The 20,067-nt window shown below is 49.1% G+C and overlaps 1 protein-coding gene across 1 annotated transcript; it reads left to right on the forward strand.

Moving 5' to 3' along the window:
• Positions 1–4,747: 4,747 nt before the first annotated feature.
• si:busm1-57f23.1 (uncharacterized protein LOC368621 homolog) lies at positions 4,748–18,103 on the forward strand. Its single transcript, XM_056291117.1, has 4 exons — positions 4,748–5,099; positions 12,481–12,632; positions 13,887–13,988; positions 17,850–18,103. Exons 1-4 carry the CDS (start codon positions 5,009–5,011, stop codon positions 17,967–17,969), a joined length of 465 nt encoding a protein of 154 aa, XP_056147092.1. The 5' UTR covers positions 4,748–5,008; the 3' UTR covers positions 17,970–18,103.
• Positions 18,104–20,067: the final 1,964 nt, after the last annotated feature.

Below are 20,067 nucleotides of genomic sequence, written 5' to 3' on the forward strand. Positions count from 1 at the left end.
GATCTCCTGGCTGTTGTTTTCGTTGCAAGCTGCGATGAGCACGATCAGGTTCAGCTGGCTCCAGAGAGCAGGTCTCGCAGCAGAGTACAGAACAGCGTAGACCCATTGCTCGGAGATTTGACGTTCTCAGCGAGATTCCAAGTCCTGGACTTCAGCTTTGAGCGACGTATTTTCCTCCGTCACCGAGCCAAGGGCGGATTTGAGCCCAGTCACGTCCAGTTCTAGTAGTGTTGTCCTGTCGCTATGGTTACTTCAGCCCGTCTCCCTCTCTCTGAGAGTGGAAGCTTGATTCGAAGAACTCAGTTGGAAGGATTCGACTGAGGACCGGATAGGTTGTAAGGCGCAATTCAGCAGAGCTGTGACTATATCCGCCATGCTCTCCCTCAGTTTATCAAGCTCCTCCACAAACCTCCTCGTCGTCTGCCATGTTGCTAACCTTGCTAACTTTAGCACTCTGGTTCTGAGCGCGAGCAGCCACCTTCCCGTCTGCTCGCCCTGCTTCACTCGTCTTGCCTCTCTGGATCCGTGCAGAGCAACGTCATAGCCACGACATGGCAGCAGTGGAAGGTGCCGCGTAGTAGAATTAGAATCAGAATCAGAATCAGAACACTTTATTCATCCCCAAGGGGAAACTGGGTTCTATTACAGACACTCGTGCTCTAGTAACTAAAAACTAACAAGATACAAGATAAGAACAGAAAAACAAATAGAAATAAAATATAAAATAAGAACAAAATATATCAACAAGCATGGTGCACATAACCTCTCTATACTGCACCCTCTCTGTACTGCACCCTATCTATACACCACCCTCTCTATATTGCACCCTATCTATAGTGCACCCTCTCTATACTGCACCCTACCTATACTGCACCCTCTCTATACTGCACCCTCTCTATACTGCACCCTATCTATACTGCACCCTATCTATATTGCACCCTATCTATACTGCACCCTCTCTATATTGCACCCTCTCTATACTGCTCCCTCTCTATATTGCACCCTATCTATAGTGCACCCTATCTATACTGCACCCTCTCTATATTGCACCCTCTCTATACTGCACTCTCTCTATACTGCACCCTCTCTATACTGCACCCTACCTATACTGCACTGTCTCTATACTGCACCCTATCTATACTGCACCCTCTCTATATTGCACCCTCTCTATACTGCACTCTACCTATACTGCACCCTATCTATACTACACCCTCTCTATACTGCACCCTCTCTATACTGCACCCTCTCTATACTGCACCCTATCTATACTGCACCCTCTCTATATTGCACCATATCTATAGTGCACCCTCTCTATATTGCACCCTCTCTATACTGCACTCTACCTATACTGCACCCTATCTATACTGCACCCTCTCTATACTGCACCCTCTCTATACTGCACCCTATCTATACTGCACCCTCTCTATACTGCACCCTCTCTATACTGCACCCTACCTATACTGCACCCTCTCTATACTGCACCCTATCTATACTACACCCTCTCTATATTGCACCCTCTCTATACTGCACTCTACCTATACTGCACCCTATCTATACTGCACCCTCTCTATACTGCACCCTCTCTATACTGCACCCTCTCTATACTGCACCCTATCTATACTGCACCCTCTCTATATTGCACCATATCTATAGTGCACCCTCTCTATATTGCACCCTCTCTATACTGCACTCTACCTATACTGCACCCTATCTATACTGCACCCTCTCTATACTGCACCCTCTCTATACTGCACCCTCTCTATACTGCACCCTATCTATACTGCACCCTCTCTATACTGCACCCTCTCTATACTGCACCCTACCTATACTGCACCCTCTCTATACTGCACCCTATCTATACTGCACCCTCTCTATATTGCACCCTCTCTATATTGCACCCTCTCTATACTGCACTCTACCTATACTGCACCCTCTCTATACTGCACCCTCTCTATACTGCACCCTCTCTATACTGCACCCTATCTATACTGCACCCTCTCTATACTGTACCCTCTCTATACTGCACCATCTCTCTACTGCACCCTCTCTATACTGCACCCTCTCTATACTGCACTACGGCAATGGATAAGTGATAATAAGCGACACCTTCAGTCTGAAGAGGTCACTTGCTTGAGTGATGAAACGTATCTGTCAATGAACGTTGTATTCAGATGAACGGATTCAACCTTCTTTGAGTAGATGGTCCTCTTTTCCCATCAGCACACACACACACACACACACACACACACACACACACACACACACACACACACACACACACACACACACAGTTTTGTCACTTATTGTGAAAATCTACCTATGGCACCAAATGTTCAGGAGTGCAAGCCAAAAGGCTCACTCTTACCCATGATAAATACATGGCAGCCACATCTGCACTTCTGTCCAATAATACCTATTCTGACCCTGTGATGGCCTGGCGGCCTGTCCAGGGTGTCTCCCCGCCTGCCGCCCAGTGACTGCTGGGATAGGCTCCAGCATCCCCGCCACCCTGAGAGCAGGACAAGCGGTTCGGATGATGGACGGATGGAACATCTATGTTTGGGGTACAAGCGAAATCAAGCACATGAATAATGTGAGGAAAAACTACGCCAGTTTTATAGTAGAGCTCATTTCCACAAAACGAGGCCAAGCAACCTCAACACCTGAGCACAGCAGCTTCATGTAGACTCGGCGAGTGCTTCCCACGGAGTGGAACTGGGCTCTTGTCAAGGCACCCTTCAAGTCTGATAACAAGAATAGACAGCCGTGTCGTGTAAAAGTTGACAGGAGCAACCGTGGAAGACGGCGAGGCCTCGAAGTGGCGGTCGCACTATCAGAAGAGGGAACAACCGTCCTGGGCAGACTCAGACGAGGCATTTGTTGTGTTGTTTTTGTGCGTGAGAACGCCGTCCCTGGGAAGCTTACAAAGAAAGGCCCCGTCGCAAGCCATCCAAGGACGGTTTCAGCAAATAAGAGAGTGACTGCCTGGATAGAAAAGGAGCGATCAGTGAAAACCCAGGCACTGCTTTATTACCTTCACTCTGTGCTCAACATGTTGTTCTTGCATGGCCGTGTCCTGTCTTAACAGGACTGGACGGGGGACCTTCACCGTCTGTCCTCAGCAGAGGCACGAAGCCTCTAGAACCTCTAAAAACCCCTCAGTCTACAGTCAAGGCTGCTGGTATGTTGGTCTGCATCAGCTCATAAAAACACAATACAAACTTTGTTCACTAGTAAATCCTGCAACGCTGTTTACCCCCTCCCCTCCCCAAGCAACCCCTACCCCCTCTTTACCCGGCTACGCCCCCCCCCCCTGCTCCAAGTCCACGTCCTCGGTGACGCCCTCCATACCCATCACCCCCTTCAGGTTGGAAGTGTGCGGGACCATCACCGAAATGTCAAATGGTGCACCGAGTGGCCTTACGGGAACCCTGGCTCCGCTCCCCAACCCACTGACGTCCCCACCCGAAATACACCCGACTCACACACAAAGCCCCCACACACACAAAGCTCTTTAATCACACAACCACGCACACACACTCACCCACACCCTGCACTGTTAACGCCGCTACTTCATATTCCTCCTGTAGCGCTGCTGGTTTTCTTCATGTCAGTCCGACCCGTCCAGACGTCAAGCCCGGAAGCGAAGGTAAGACATGTGAGCGTGTCCACACGGGATGCGACAGGCTGTCATTCACAAGGTGTCACGTGCTGCTTTGTGTGCGTTTTGTGATGCGTGCGCGTTTCCCTCGTGGCATCGCATTAGTTGTGGTTCTTTAACCCCAGGGGACAAATGTGCTGGGGCTGGGTGGTGCTGGGCTGGGTGGTGCTGGGCCGGGTGGTGCTGCAGGGGAGGGTGCTGCATAATGCATAATGCATAATGGGTGGTGGTGGTGGTGGTGGTGGTGGTGGAGGGGGGCATGCTGTGTTTGCTGGCTTGCAGTTTGACTCACAGTCTGCCAACAGAATTTACCAGCTGAGGCTGAGTCACAAGACAAAGGCTACACAACAAACTACCAGAGTAAAGAAACACACCGACACACACACACACACCGACACACACACCGACACACACCGACACACACACACATCTACCCAAAACAACAGGGTGTGATGTAATGGCTGACTGTTCTACGCTGCATAAAGGAGTCTGCTGAGTAACAACATGGAAATGTGCACACATGCTTATGTCCGTGGGCCTGACTATACACTGCAAACACACACACACACATATAAAATGAGGTACACAGCAGCATAACACACACACACACACATATACACACACGCACGCACACACGCACACTTGTAGAAAGTGATGGTTTTTAAGCCCATATGACGTCACCGGCAGGCAGACGGTGGGCGTGGTCTTCACCGGCTGGTTAAACATTCCTCCGTTTAAATACAGAGCAGCTTCTGTCATTCACCAACCGTGCCCTCCATCGCTCTCGCTCGCGCTCTCTCGCTCGCTCTGGCTCGCGCTCTCTCTCTCGCTCTCTCGCGCTCTCTCTCGCGCTTCACTTTTTTCCCCTCCCATTCTGCCATTCAGTGGTTAATTTATTTATTTATTTTTGTAGAGGGTGGTTCAGGTTAAGTGCTGGGTATTTCTCTATAGTACCCCTCTCTCTCTCTCTCTCTCTCTCTCTCTCTCTCTCTCTCTCTCTCTCTCTCTCTCTCTCTCTCTCTCTCTCTCTCTCTCTCTCTCTCTCTCTCTCTCTCTCTCCCCCCCCTCTCTCTCTCGGCTAAAGCCCTCCCCCCTCCTCCTCTCTAATTCTCCCTGGAATCACAGAACAACCCTCGGTGTGGCGTGGAGGCTCTCGGTCTGTGTGTGACTGCAGGACTCCTGAGCTGGTTTCAGACCCCCTGAGCTGGTTCGTTTGCAGTGAGCCGGTTCAGTTTGACCCGACTCCGAAGACCGCCTCGGGTTCAAGGTCTCCCCCTCTGCGGGTCTGCTGCATCCCTTGGTTCTCTGCTTGCCGTGGACGGGGTCTCCAGCGGTCTGCCAGTCAAGATGACCGCCCACCTGTCTGTGCTGGTGTGCGTTTCCGTGTTCCATCTGTGCCTGGGGGACCAGCCGGTCCAGGAGGAGATCATCACGACCAGTGAGTACCGAGTACCGATGAGTGCAGATGTTCAAGTAAGGATCACATCAGAATTACGGTTGGAAACCAGGGTTTTCCACCATGAGCAAGCCATGACTTCCTCCATGGCTCCGATGGCACGACCCGCCATTTCCCTCATGGCTGGACGCGCACCCCGGACTCTGTATACGGTGATGCTTTGACCGGGTAGGACGAACACTGGGGCACACGTACGTGTCGGGAAACAGATCGAAACGTGATGCTGATGTATCCATGACAACCAATAGGACTGTCCAACAGTGTTCCCACGTGTGTGACGTAGCTCGTGATACGTCACACCGTCTGTGTTAGCTGTGGTCCCAGCATCCATGTTGACAAGGGTGGAGAACTGTTGACTGCTGAGCGGACGGCACGCCAGCCACAATGGCTGCTACACCTTGTTTGTAGTCCCGCTACACCTTGTTTGTAGTCCTGCTACACCTGGTTTGTAGTCCCGCTACACCTTGTTTGTAGTCCTGTTACATCTTGTTTGTAGTCCTGCTACACCTGGTTTATAGTCCTGCTACACCTTGTTTGTAGTCCAGCTACACCTTGTTTGTAGCTCTGCTACACCTGGTTTGTGGTCCTGCTACACCTTGTTTGTAGTCCTGCTACACCTGGTTTGTAGTCCCGCTAAACATTGTTTGTAGTCCTGCTACACCTTGTTTGTAGTCCTGCTACACCTGGTTTGTAGTCCTGCTACACCTGGTTTGTAGTCCTGCTACACCTTGTTTGTAGTCCCGCTACACCTGGTTTGCAGTTCTGCTACACCTGGTTTGTGGTCCTGCTACACGTTTGTTGTAGTCCCGCTAAACATTGTTTGTAGTCCTGCTACACCTGGTTTGTAGTCCTGCTACACCTTGTTTGTAGTCCTGCTACACCTTGTTTGTAGTCCTGCTACACCTTGTTTGTAGTCCTGCTAAAACTGGTTTGTGGTCCTGCTACATCTGGTTTGCAGTTCTGCTACACTTTTTTTGTAGTCCCGCTAAACATTGTTTGTAGTCCTGCTACACCTTGTTTGTAGTCCTGCTACACCTGGTTTGTAGTCCTGCTACAACTAGTTTGTAGTCCTGATACACCTGGTTTGTAGTCTTGCTACACCTGGTTTGTGGTCCTGCTACACCTGGTTTGTGGTCCTGCTACACTTTTTTTGTAGTCCCGCTAAACATTGTTTGTAGTCTTGCTACACCTGGTTTGTAGTCCCAGAAAATCAGTGCCAGCAGGTTTGTTTCTCTCTGCCTCCTACATCCACTATATCACACCACTGTTCTACCGGAAGACGGACTGTCTGTCCAACACCACCGCCGCCACCACATCACCTCCACCTGTCACATGGAGAAAACAAAGGCTTATTAACGGAGAAAAACTTACAGATTCCAGCTTTAGGGAGGCAAATTAGGGTGAAGAAAGGAAGTTGCTCTTCCCCCCCCCCCCTGCGAATCTGACCTGACATATCACCTCCTGTCAGCAGATATGGTGTAGTACCGTAAATAGAGAAACGTAGTAACCGGGGTGTAATTACATGGTAATAACAGATAGGGATGCGCTGAGTTCGGCTTTTCACTGCCGATACTGATCTTCAAGTGTGGCTCTTTACGTGTTGGCTGATGACCCAGGTCCAGTACACTTCATCACTAGATGCTGTAAAGCAGTGGTTCTCAACCCGGTCCTCAGGGACCCCCTATCCTGCAGATTCTCTTTGCAACCCTGAATAGGTTCCTGTTTATAGTTATTCAACCAATCAGCAATGAATGTCAGAGTTTGCACACCTTGCATAATTAAGTGCTTTGAGGTGATTGGTCGAGTAAGTACAAGCAGGGCTGCCTATGCAGGGTTACAATGAAAATCTGCAGGATAGGGGTCCTTGAGGACTGGGTGGAGAAACACTGGTGTAAAGGATTTTTCGGGGGTTTAGAAGACAGATTGTGCGTTGTTGTTGTTGTTGTTAAGTTTATGAAGAGCGATTGTGTTTTATTTGGTTGTTTATTTGTACATCTGCACACGGGGAGAGCACGCAGAGTAGAACCCAGAAAACAGAAGCAAGCAAAACATAAAACCCAGCAGCCATGTCGAGGCTGCATGTGTGAAGTCAGCATACGTCATACATGATGACGTCAACGTGTGTTATCGCGAGTCCGAACGTGGCATCCGGCGGCTGTGAAAGTGCCGCGGGTTCAAACGCCACAGGACTTCGTGTCACAGTAACCTCGCAGCATCAGTCCAGGGCAAGTGTGAAGAAGAAAGACGAGAACGAGTCACAAAAAGCTATTTCAGGGGCGTCCGGGTGGCGTGGCGGTCTGTTCCGTTGCCTGCCAACACGGGGATCGTCGGTTCGAATCCCCGCGTGACCTCCGGCTTGGCCGGCCGTCCCTACAGACACAATTGGCGGGTGGGAAGACGGATGCGGGTATGTGTCCTGGTCGCCGCACTAGCGCCTCCTCTGGTCGGTTGGGGGAATAGCGTGATCCTCCCACGCGCTACGCCCCCCCTGGTGAAACTCCTCACTGTCAGGTGAAAGGAAGCGGCTGGTGACTCCACGTGTATGGGAGGAGGCATGCGGTAGTCTGCAGCCCTCCCCGGATCAGCAGAGGGGGTGGAGCAGGGACCGGGAAGAGTGGGGGTAGTTGGCCAAGTACAACTGGGGAGAAAAAAGGGAGGGACGGGGGGGGGGGGAGTCAACTTAATTTGTTCATTTTCCATCTGACGTGGTGCACTCTGCAATGTGGAGTAATAACACTGCTGTGTTTGTGTAGTAGAGACACACAGACCCACTCGTCCCTAGCGAGACATCATGTACCGCTCACGTGTTTGGCCTCGACTGACCCTACCACAGAGAGGTGGTGGTGGTGGGGGGGGGGAGGGGGGTCGCAGCGGGCTGTTATCGGTGGTCGTGGCTTGGACAACACGTACCCTTGTATCGCTATAAAAACTATACACGCCTGCTGTTCGAGCCCCCCCCCCTCTCCCTCTTCTTCCTACCCGTATTGGGAGAGCCCGTTTAGAAACGCTGGATTAGAGTTAGGCAGAACCACAAGACCGGTCCAGGTTCCTCTTCTCTGACTGGTTTGCCACCAGTTTGACATCATACCTGTGTCTGAACGAGAACAACAGAAAGATAGCATGTTGTAACAGAACACGATATGATGACAATAACACAACAACAAGATGACAATTATATCAATGATGATGATGATGATGATGATGATGATGGTGACAGTAGTACCCTTCTCTGTGATTTACTAAAATGACACCTCTTAAAATGCTTCATCAGATATCACAGACCCGAGCCCAGACAGGAAATGTGCGCATGACGTCAATAAATGGATAAACAGAAACAACAAGAGGTGAAGCAGGAAGAGCGGACAAACGCTGACGTCAGCGGTTTTCCTGCACAGGCATCTTCATCCTGCCACGCAGGACGAACCTCCTCATCTTCGTGGAGGAAGAAGCCCCTGCCTGGACTGGCAGGTGTCTGCTGCGTGTTTATATTTCAGAATAAAGGACACAATAAAGCCGCAGCAGCACAGAACGATCACAAGTCCGAGTCCCCAGCACAGCTCTCGTGTTTAGTGGGCTCGTTCCTCTGAAATCCTTCCTTGCTCAGAAGCATTTTGCAAACACAAACTCGGGTCTCTTCTGAACGGTCCAGTCGCAGTGAAAGTCTCGTTGGGACGCGGGGTGTGTCCGGGGCGGACTATTATGGTCTGCATGGTCGGGTACTCTGAGTCACCCGGGCTGGCTTGGCTGCCACACTCAGCAAACTGTCATCAGTCAAACGGCACACATCTGCACCAGCTCACACAAGGGCGAGTCCGGGAGCGTCTCATGACCAACGACACGGCGCACACACGTGCCAAAACCCCTTCCCCCGCGCCGTCTCCGGGCTCCGGTGACGTCATGGAAGAGGTCTGGCTGTCGGTCCAGTTAAGCAGCCAGCTAATAATATGGGCAACGTTCTCGGAAAAGGTTACTTTACATGTATGCCTACACAAGTGGGTAAAGTTTATTCTCACAACAGAAAGGTGTAGAAACTAGACCCCCTCCCCCCCTATTTCCCCTCCCCAATTGTACATGGCCCGATTACCCCACTCTTCGGAGCCTGCCAACGCGTGTAATACACCAGCCGGTCCGACGTGTCAGTGTCACGCTTTGCCTCGCTCAGGCGTGAAAAGCACACGCGTGTAGGAAGGTGCACTGCCAGCAGGGGGCGATGATTAACTCAATGCCAGCAACTCCCCACGGAGGAAAAGAAGCATACAGCGTTTTCCAAAACCCCTCCCTTAACCCAACCCAACCCAACCCAACCCAACCCTAACCCTAAGCCTAACCGGCCTTCACCTCTTAATCATCGCCCCCTGCTGGCAGTGCACCTTCATACACGCGTGCACTTTTCACGCCTGAGCGGATGCAAAGCGTGACCCTGACACGTTCGACCGGCGGGTGTATTACACGCTTTGGCGTGATACCGGCTTGTCCCCCGATACATGTCCCCCTCTGAACAGGCACCCCGACCGACCAGAGGAGGCGCTAGTGCGGCGACCAGGACACACACCCACATCCGGCTTTTCACCCACAGATACAGCCAATTGTGTCTGTGGGGGCGAACCGGCGATCTCCGTGTTGGTAGGCAACGGAACAGACCGCTATGCTACCCGGATGCCCCCAGTGGCCACTCTTTCAGGGATGAGGATGTGCACATCCTTGATAGGGAGGAGCGCTGGTTTGAACGGAGAGTCAAAGAGGCCATCTATGTGAAGAGGGAACGACCATTCCTGAACCGGGGGGGAGGGGGGGGCTAAGAGTCCATCTGCCACCATCTTACAATGCTGTGGTTGCAACCATTCCTAAATCCTCTGTGAATAGTACACATGGCCACGGAAACTCTAGTTAATGGCCACGCCCCTATTTGCATATGAAACTGGTGGTTGGTTTGGGTCGTTATGCCACTGTACTGTTTATAAGGGTGGGGTACCTGCAGTCACTGTATTGTTCATAAGGGTGGGGGTACCTGCAGTCACTGTATTGTTTATAAGGGTGGGGACACCTGCAGTCACTGTATTGTTTATAAGGGTGGGGGTACCTGCAGTTACTGTATTGTTTATAAGGGTGGCGACACCTGCAGTTACTGTATTGTTTATAAGGGTGGGGGTACCTGCAGTCAATGTATTGTTTATAAGGGTGGGGTATCTGCATTCACTGTATTGTTTATAAGGGTGGGGGTATATGCAGTCACTGTATTGTTCATAAGGGTGGGGGTACCTGCAGTCACTGTATTGTTTATAAGGGTGGGGACACCTGCAGTCACTGTATTGTTTATAAGGGTGGGGGTACCTGCAGTTGCTGTATTGTTTATAAGGGTGGCGACACCTGCAGTTACTGTATTGTTTATAAGGGTGGGGGTACCTGCAGTCAATGTATTGTCTATAAGGGTGGGGTATCTGCATTCACTGTATTGTTTATAAGGGTGGGGGTATATGCAGTCACTGTATTGTTCATAAGGGTGGGGGTACCTGCAGTCAATGTATTGTTTATAAGGGTGGGGTCACCTGCAGTCACTGTATTGTTTATAAGGGTGGGGTACCTGCAGTCAGTTTAGACTGAGGAGGTCACTTCGACGATGATGAAACGTGTTCCCCTCAATAGACGTTGTGTCCAGATGACCTGATTCATGTTAGAGTTTCCTACATGGATTACTGAGCATGCGTGAAGACGTGTTCTCGTGTTTGTCTTCAGGGGCAAGTTTTGACATTTAAATGCAGCCTCAAAGCATTTTCCTTTCCCCCAAGGGACGAGCTGTATGTCTGATGCTAGCAGCTCTGGGTTTGGCTATCCTGCACGGCTGGTTTGGCGTTATGAAGTGGGTGGTGCACAACTGGATGACTAAAACATGAGCAAGAAGGAACTTACATGTCATATGAAAGAAGCAGCAGTAGGTGTTAAACAAAAAGCTCAACATTATCCAACATTTGATTAGGTTTGATGCTTGATATGGTTTGACATGTTGTTCAATATTACCGGGGCAGATGCCGGTGTTAATCAGTCTTCTTCCTCCAAAATATGAGTTGGTCGAGAGTGGAGGGGGTAGTGTCCCTGATGTGAGCCATGACTAGTCTTCTGAAGCAGTTCTTGGCAATGGGGGTGGGAGCATCGGGCCGGTAATTGCTTAGACATTTAACTGAGGAGTGTTTGGGGACAGGGATGATGGTGGAGGTTTTGAGGCATGTGGGGACCAGTTACTGGGACGGTGACAGGCTGAGCAGCATGGTGGGGACCTCAGCCAGAGAACCTGACGGGCACGCCATCCGAGCCAGCGGCCTTCCATGTGCTCACTCTGCATAGTGATGCTCTGACCTCGGCAACTGACCGAGAGTGAGCACCTGGTCTTCTGGACTAGTCGGGTTTTGGTGGCGTTGGTACAATAACCGCCGGTGTTGCCTTGTTAAAAGATGCTACCGTAGCGTGAATCAATAGCAGTCTAATCCCAACACTAAGCCGGACCTCATCTAACTGTAGCAACCATGGATGACTAGACTCGCTTGCCAAGAGGTGGGGATGGGGGGGGGGCAAGCTTATCCAGAAAGGGCCAGTGTGGGTGAAGGTTTTGGTTCCAACTAAGCAGTTACACACCTATGTCTCCTAGTCAAGTTCCTCAGCAAAGACTCTACTGGTTGATCAGGGGGATCAGGTGTGTAACTGGGAACGGGTCGGACCCTTTCGTTGACTGGTTAGCACAGTCGCCCGTGGTGCGGGTGACTCGGGTTCACGTTCCGGCTGCGGCGGATTCCCGGCTGCCCCCTGAATTCACTACATTGGTGTCAGAAGTGGGATGGTGAGACCGTGAGGCCAGCGGAAGGGAGCTGCTATGCTTAAGTGCGGGGACGCACTTCCCAAAGGAGGGGAGGGGGTAGTGTAACGACCACGGATGACTAGACTCACTAGCCATTGGCTAACAGGTCGGACCCTTTAGTTGACTGGTTAGCGCAATCGCCCATGGTGTGAGCGACCCGGGTTCGCGTCCCGGCTCAGGCGGATTCCCGGCTGCCTCCTGAATTCGCTACATAACCATGCGCAGAACTTTGAAGTAGCACATGTCAGTAGGTAACACATGTCAGTAGGTAGCACATGTCAGTAGGTAGCACATGTCAGTAGGTAGCACATATCAGTCGGTAGCACATGTCATCAGAACACCAGCTTACGTCACTTCAGCATTCCTGCAGGGGGGGGGAGCCCTTGAAGGTTTTCTGAGTTCTTGGGGAACCTCCCTGTGGGTAGTTCTTCTCAAAGAGTCCCAAAAACTGTTTGCTCCGACAGCGCCGCGTGTCGTTAATGAGTCTAACCAACCCGTTCATTCGTATTTCCGTAGAGAACGTGGCTCTTCTGGGCGGCTGGCTCGAGAGAAGCCCAGAATCAGATGACATTCAGACGGCGGCCCGTCATGCTGTGGACCAGTTCAACGTCAACTCCAGGGCCAAGAAGAACTTCAAACTGGTCTCCGTCACGTCTGCCAAGACCCAGGTTAGTGTCCTGTGTACCTGTCTCAAACACACGCACGCACGCACGCACGCACACACACATACCGTAACGACCATGAATGAGAATGACTGGACTCGCTAGCCGGTTGGCTAACGGGGCGGACCCTTTAGTTGACTGGTTTGCGCAGTGCGGGCGACCCGGGTTCGCGTCCCGGCTGCGGCGGCGGTTCGTGGGCTGCCCCCTGATTTCGCTACAACACTACATAATGCCTCTTCGTATACATAACATGCAACACTACATAATGCCTCTTTGTATACATAACATGCAACACTACATAATGCCTCTTTGTATACATAACATGCAACACTACATAATGCCTCTTTGTGTACATAACATACAACACTACATAATGCCTCTTCGTATACATAACATATAACACTACATAATGCCTCTTTGTGTACATAACATATAACACTACATAATGCCTCTATGTATACATAACATATAACACTACATAATGCCTCTTTGTATACATAACATATAACACTACATAATGCCTCTTTGTATACATAACATACAACACTACATAATGCCTCTTCGTATACATAACATGCAACACTACATAATGCCTCTTCGTATACATAACATGCAACACTACATAATGCCTCTATGTATACATAACATATAACACTACATAATGCCTCTATGTATACATAACATACAACACTACATAATGCCTCTTCGTATATATAACATATAACACTACATAATGCCTCTTCGTATACATAACATGTAACACTACATAATGCCTCTTCGTATACATAACATGCAACACTACATAATGCCTCTTCGTATACATAACATACAACACTACATAATGCCTCTTCGTATACATAACATGCAACACTACATAATGTCTCTTCCTATACATAACATGCAACACTACGTAATGCCTCTATGTATACATAACATGCAACAGTACATAATGCCTCTATGTATACATAACATATAACACTACATAATGCCTCTTCCTATACATAACATGCAACACTACATAATGCCTCTTCGTATACATAACATGCAACACTACATAATGCCTCTTCCTATACATAACATGCAACACTACGTAATGCCTCTTCGTATACATAACATGCAACACTACATAATGCCTCTTTGTATACAAAACATATAACACTACATAATGCCTCTATGTATACATAACATGCAACACTACATAATGCCTCTATGTATACATAACATATAACACTACATAATGCCTCTTTGTGTCTACTGCAGGTGACCAACATGATCAACTTTAAAATCGAGGCGATCCTGGGAAAGACCAAGTGTCTCAAAGCTGAAAACCACGACCTGGAAACCTGCACCCTGGGCAAGAAGGTAGACCCGCGTTCTGTGTGTGTGTCTGCGTGTGTGTGTGTGTGTGTGTGTGTGTGTGTGTGTGTGTGTGTGTGTGTGTGTGTGTGTGTCATTCTTTATGAAACGACTGATACAAGACTGCTAAAGCTCTGTGGCTATTAGTAAATAAGTTAGTTAAACTTCATTTGTGTTTTTATTTTATTTTATTTTTTTTAGGAAAAACAGTTACAAAGAACGTCACACACACACACAAAAGAAAACACATATCCATCCTTCATATTCTAAGGCAGGGTCCGAAATGAAGGTTTTGGTCCACCTGCCCAAGATATTTTTAAGGCGGCGCAGTGGTCAGCGCGGTTGCCTCACAGCAAGAAGGTCCTGGGTTCGAGCCCCGGGGTAGTCCAACCTTGGGGGTGGTCCCGGGTCGTCCTCTGTGCGGGATTTGCATGTTCTCCCCATGTCTGCGTGGGTTTCCTCCGGATGCTCCGGTTTCCTCCCACAGTCCAAAGACATGTAGGTCAGGTGGATCGGCCGTACTACATTGTCCCTAGGTGTGCGTGTGTGTGTGTGTGTGTCGGCCCTGTCCACACTGTCTTCCCGCCTGCCACCCAATGACTGCTGGGATAGGCTCCAGCATCCCAGCGACCCTGAAAGCAGGATAAGCGGTTTGGATAATGGATGGATGGATGGATGGATGGATGGATGGATGGATGGATGGATGGATGGATGGATGGATGGATGGATGGATGGATGGAATAATAAGCTGGCCAAAGGAGAAGATGAAGGCCGCAGATATCAGGACACGGAAACTCCTCACAATGCACGGAGGTTTCCACCTGAAGTCCAGCAGCCTGAGACTGTATGATAAGTGAAAAGATGAGGGCTGAGAGTTAGTGAGTGTCAGGGCCACCATCCAGGATGAAACAAGGAACATCCATGAGTACACCAGAAAGAGGGCCCCCCAGGATGAACTGCTGAGTGAGTACCTCAGGCAGCAGAAGACAGCGTGTGGAGGAAGAAGAGGAGGTATCATGGAAGATCAAGCTCCTCCATGGGATGCACCATCGGCAGATAGAAGACGTAGCTGATATCGAGAAATCCTACCAGTGGGTAGAAAAGGCTGACTGAAGGACAGCGCAGAGGCTGTGATCATAGCAGCACAAGAACAGGCACTCAGGACCAGATCAGTTGAGGCTGGGGTCTACCACACCAGACAAGACCCAAGATGTAGGCTGTGCAGAGATGCCACTGAGACAGTCCAGCACTTAGTAGTAGCAGGGTGTAAAATGCTAGCTGGGAAAGCATACACTGAAAGGCATAACCACGTGGCTGGGATAATGTACAGGAACATCTGTACTGAATACAGACTGGAAGTCCCCAAGTCCAAATGGGAGACACCGCCAAAGGTGGTTGAGAGTGGCAGAGTTAAGATCCTGTAGGACGTCAAGTTCCAGACTGACAAGCAAGTGCTGGCTAACCAACCAGACATTGTGATGGATGACAAGGAACAGAAGACAGCAGTAGGGATCGATGTAGCAAACCTGAGCGACAGCAACATCAGGAAGAAAGAGCACGAGAAGCTAGAGAAATACCAAAGGCCGAGGGAAGAACTAGATCGGATGTGGAAGGTGAAATCCACAGTAGTCCCAGTGGTAACAGGAGCACTAGGCGCTGTGACCCCCAAACTCGGGGAATGGCTCCATCAGATTCCAGGAACAACACCTGATGTCTCTGTCCAGAAGAGTGTGGTCCTAGGAACATCTAAGATACTGCACAGAACCCTCAAACTCCCAGGCCTCTGGTAGAGGAACCGAGCTTGAGGAAGACGCACCACCCAAAAAAGGGTGAGAGGAAGATGTTTTTTGTTTTGTTTTCTTTGTAGAATCTGTAGGCAAGGGACAAGATTTTGGCATCAGAAGGATACTGGTTTCTGTTTCCTTTGTAGCCCCGAGTAGTATTGACCAAACACATTTGAGTAGGCCGCGATTTCTACAGGAGTTTACTTTGGTTGCACGCAAGTAAACAGTCCATGTGGGGGCGAAAGTGATGGAACGCAAATGTCGTGTGGGCCTAAAACACCTACAGAAAGTATGGATGTTTGTGTATTGTGTGAGGAAACGTTCAACTTATATCAACAACTTGTAAAACAATCCTAGTCTCTCAACTGCATCTCTACTCTCGCATCTCAAGTTTCTAATCCGACCGGCACACCGGAGAGGAACTCTTCATAGGAAATGGAAGTGAGCAGCCATTAGCTGCACTGGAAGCGGCATGGCCCAGGAGGTAGATCGGTCCCTCTAGTAATCGGAGGGTTCCTTCGATTACTGGCTCCTCCAGAGAGCATGCCGAATTGTGCTTGAGCAAGACACTGAACCCCTAAGTGCTCCTGATGAGCAGGTTGGCGCCTTGCATGGCAGCCTCCACCATCGGGTATGGTGGTTTTGTTTCACTGAGTGGACCTAGTAAACTGTGTTACATATTCTTATACTTGATAGCATAGAAATGTGTCTTTGGCCACACTTCATTATCATACAATCTCGAATCATTTCCCCTGACTCTTTTAAAGCTTCAGTCTGTAGGGTTAAGTGTTTATTTTCTCCGTTTGAAACATCATGGTGATGTGGTGGTTGTGTTGTACAGGCAGTCGCTATTCCAGTAGAGCAGTGTTGTGATGTGTCTCTATGCGTGCTCAATAATCCAGGTAAGAAAATCACAGAAAGGTGAATCAGTTCATCTGGACACAACTTTTACTGACAGAAACGTTTCATCATCATCTAAGTGACCTCTTCAGTCCCACCTGACTGCAGGTTTCCCCAACCCCACCCAAATATGGTGTGACCATTAACTACAGTTACAGTGGTCATGTGTACTATTCACACAGCACTGGGGAATAGTTGCAATCACAGCATCGTAAGATGGTGAAAGGTGTACTCTTAGGCCCGAGTGTTGTGATGTAGTTGGATGTAGGAGGCAGAGAGAAACAGACCTGTTGACTCTTGATTTTCTGGTACTACAAACAGGGTGTAGCAGCCACTGTGGCTGGTGTGCCGTCAGCTCAGCAGTAAACAGTTCCCACCCTTGTAAAATTGGATCCTGAGACCAAAGCTAACACAGACAGTCTAATGTTCATGACCACATCGGCATCACGTGTCAATCTGTTTTCCAACGTGTACATGTTTACCGCTGCACCAGTGTTCGTCCTACCCGGTCAAAACATTTCAGCAAAGGGGAATCCGGGTCGGCAGTTCTAACCCCGGCTTTGTTGGGCGTCCCTACAGACACAACTGGTCGCGTCTGCGGGTGGGAAGTCTGAAGTGGGTATGTGTGCTGGTCGTTGCACTAGCGACTCTTCTGGTCGGTCGGGGCGCCGGGGGAACTGGGGGGAACAGCGTGATCCTCCCACGCGTTACATCCCCCTGGTGAAACTCCTCACTGTCAGGTGAAAAGAAGCGGCTGGTGACTCCACGTGTATGGGAGGAGGCATGTGGTAGTCTGCAGCCCTCCCCGGATCAGCAGAGGGGGTGGAGCAGCGACCGGGACGGCTCGGAAGAGCGGGGTAATTGGCCGGATACAATTGGGAAATAAAAAAGGGGTGGGGGATAAAACATTTCAACAGCGGTACACTGAAGAGTGTCTCCAGCCATGGGAAAGGTGACTGGTAGTGTTATGGAGCCTGACTCCATCATGCGCATGGATGAAGTAATGATGTATTAAGGCAGAAAAATCATGGACTTCAGTTTGAAATATTTCTTTTGTAGCAGCCGACACTGCCCCACATTCTGTCAGAACCAAGAATCACATTCAAATCTAGGATGTTATAATGGGATTGTTTTAGGTTATGTCTTTATAATTACTCACGTATTCATTTCTTCCTCTACATAGCGCGTGGTGTGCCACTTCGAGGTGACTTTCAACCCCCGCAATAACAAATATGAGCTGGTCAGATCTCCCTGCAGTAGGATCTCTGCTTCCACCTCCTCTCCCACCACCTCCACCAGCTGAAGAGAAGCCCTTTATCCAGCTCTCTGACGGAGATCACCTGTTAGCTGGCACTTTGGAGTTTATTGCTGTAGCTAATATTATCTTCTCAAGTCTTGATATTGTGCTTAAATTGATGGACTTTCATTAAATAAACATTTTTTGAACCTCTTCAAGGTCGGTGATCTTTCTATTCGCTTTCCTTAGTAGTGCACAGTCCTCAAAGGGTAAAGTTGGCATAACTGTTTTGTTGGCTTAGCCACAAGCTAGGAACAAGCCACATACAATCCTCACAGGGCACAGTTGGCATAACTGTTTGGTTAGCTTAGCCACAAGCTAGGAACAAGCCACATACAATCCTCACAGGGCAAAGTTGGCATAACTGTTTGGTTAGCTTAGCCACAAGCTAGGAACAAGCCACATACAATCCTCACAGGGCAAAGTTGGCATAACTGTTTGGTTAGCTTAGCCCCAGGCTAGAAACAGGCCACATACAGTCCTCACAGGGCAAAGTTAGCATAACTGTTTGGTTAGCTTAGCCCCAGGCTAGAAACAGGCCACATGCAACCCCAGCGCTACAGAATCGGGAGGCTTCAGTGCAATCAAATCAGTGCAGGAGCCGATAATCGAATAAAATCCATCAAGGGGTGGTTAAGTTGTTATTGATTAAAGTTAAAAGTGAAAGTTAAAAGCAAGCAGGGCAACAGACAAACAAACTGTCAGCTTGGAACCGACAGGGGGAAGGAAAGGTCACAATTACCTGGAAAGACCCAGAAGATGAGCTACTACGCAGTTCAAAACATTGCTTTGTTGATTGGTCAGAAAAACAACAATTTCGAACTGACATTAGGCAGAATAATGGAACCCGCCTACTGATGCATAGCCATGCCAACATACTGATTTGGCGGGGTTTTAAGAGTGGAGCAGAGGAAGTAAAAACCAACTACAATGTTGGGCAATATTAAGAAGACATGCTGTCTATGTTAAATACCTTTGTTAAGGGGTGGGGGTCACATCAAATTCAAGAATGTTATTCAGGAGCCCAGATATGAAAAATAGGCCATTAAGTGAAACATTTCCGAGGTGACAACAGTTTACAACCCGCCTATGGCGCTGATTGGCTTATCGTTAGCCCCGCCCCCCGCCCCCGTGGCGCTGATTGGCTAATCGCTTGTCCAACTGAGAAACCACTGTTTCATGCTGGACCAGAAGAATCAGTCTGCTCAGTGGAGTGGGTCGGTTCAAAGGTCTGGACCCAGGCAAGTCAATACAGTACACAGGACTTTATTATTATTATTATTATTATTATTATTAATATTATTACTTTATTACTTCGCTCAAATACATACACAAAACCAGCAGTGAATTCTCCTGGGGGTGGGGGGGGGGTTAAGGGCTAAGGGTTAAGTGTCTTCTGGACAGGATGTTTAAGCCAAGCTCAGAGAGGTTCAGAGTTCAATGTTGAGGGTGATCTTTATTTTCTCACCTTGTTGCCATGTGTGAAGTTCTCATAACAGGAATCATGTCTATTTCTGATATCGCCTTTATTGTTTTGTTGCCAATGAAAAACTAAAACAATAAAAATAATTTTTGTGTAACCACCAACAGTTTGGAGCATGGCTTACAGTTTTACAGCTACTTGTAAAACGTCTGGTTTTACAGGTTGGACTTTACCAACCACTGTGGCCTGCAGGCAACAAAAACGAAAGAAGAAGAAAAAAAGACTGAAGTAGTCTTTGTCTCTGCTCCGCTGTCCCCCAAAGGTCATCTCGCTGACTTAGTGTCTCCTTCCTGTCCTTCGTACAGTGATTCTACTGACAGATGTCACTTTTACACCAGGTGATTATTTGTGTTGGGATTAGTCTGTCCTCTGTCTTCATCACTGCTGGGATTAGTCTGTCCTCTGTCTTCATCACTGTTGGGATTAGTCTGTCCTCTGCCTTCCTCACTGTTGGGATTAGTCTGTCCTCTGTCTTCCTCACTGTTGGGATTAGTCTGTCCTCTGTCTTCATCACTGCTGGGATTAGTCTGTCCTCTGTCTTCGTCACTGTTGGGATTAGTCTGTCCTCTGTCTTCCTCACTGTTGGGATTAGTCTGTCCTCTGTCTTCCTCACTGCTGGGA

Source organism: Lampris incognitus, chromosome 12 (assembly GCF_029633865.1).
Source record: "Lampris incognitus isolate fLamInc1 chromosome 12, fLamInc1.hap2, whole genome shotgun sequence".
In the NCBI taxonomy this organism is placed as follows: domain Eukaryota; kingdom Metazoa; phylum Chordata; class Actinopteri; order Lampriformes; family Lampridae; genus Lampris; species Lampris incognitus.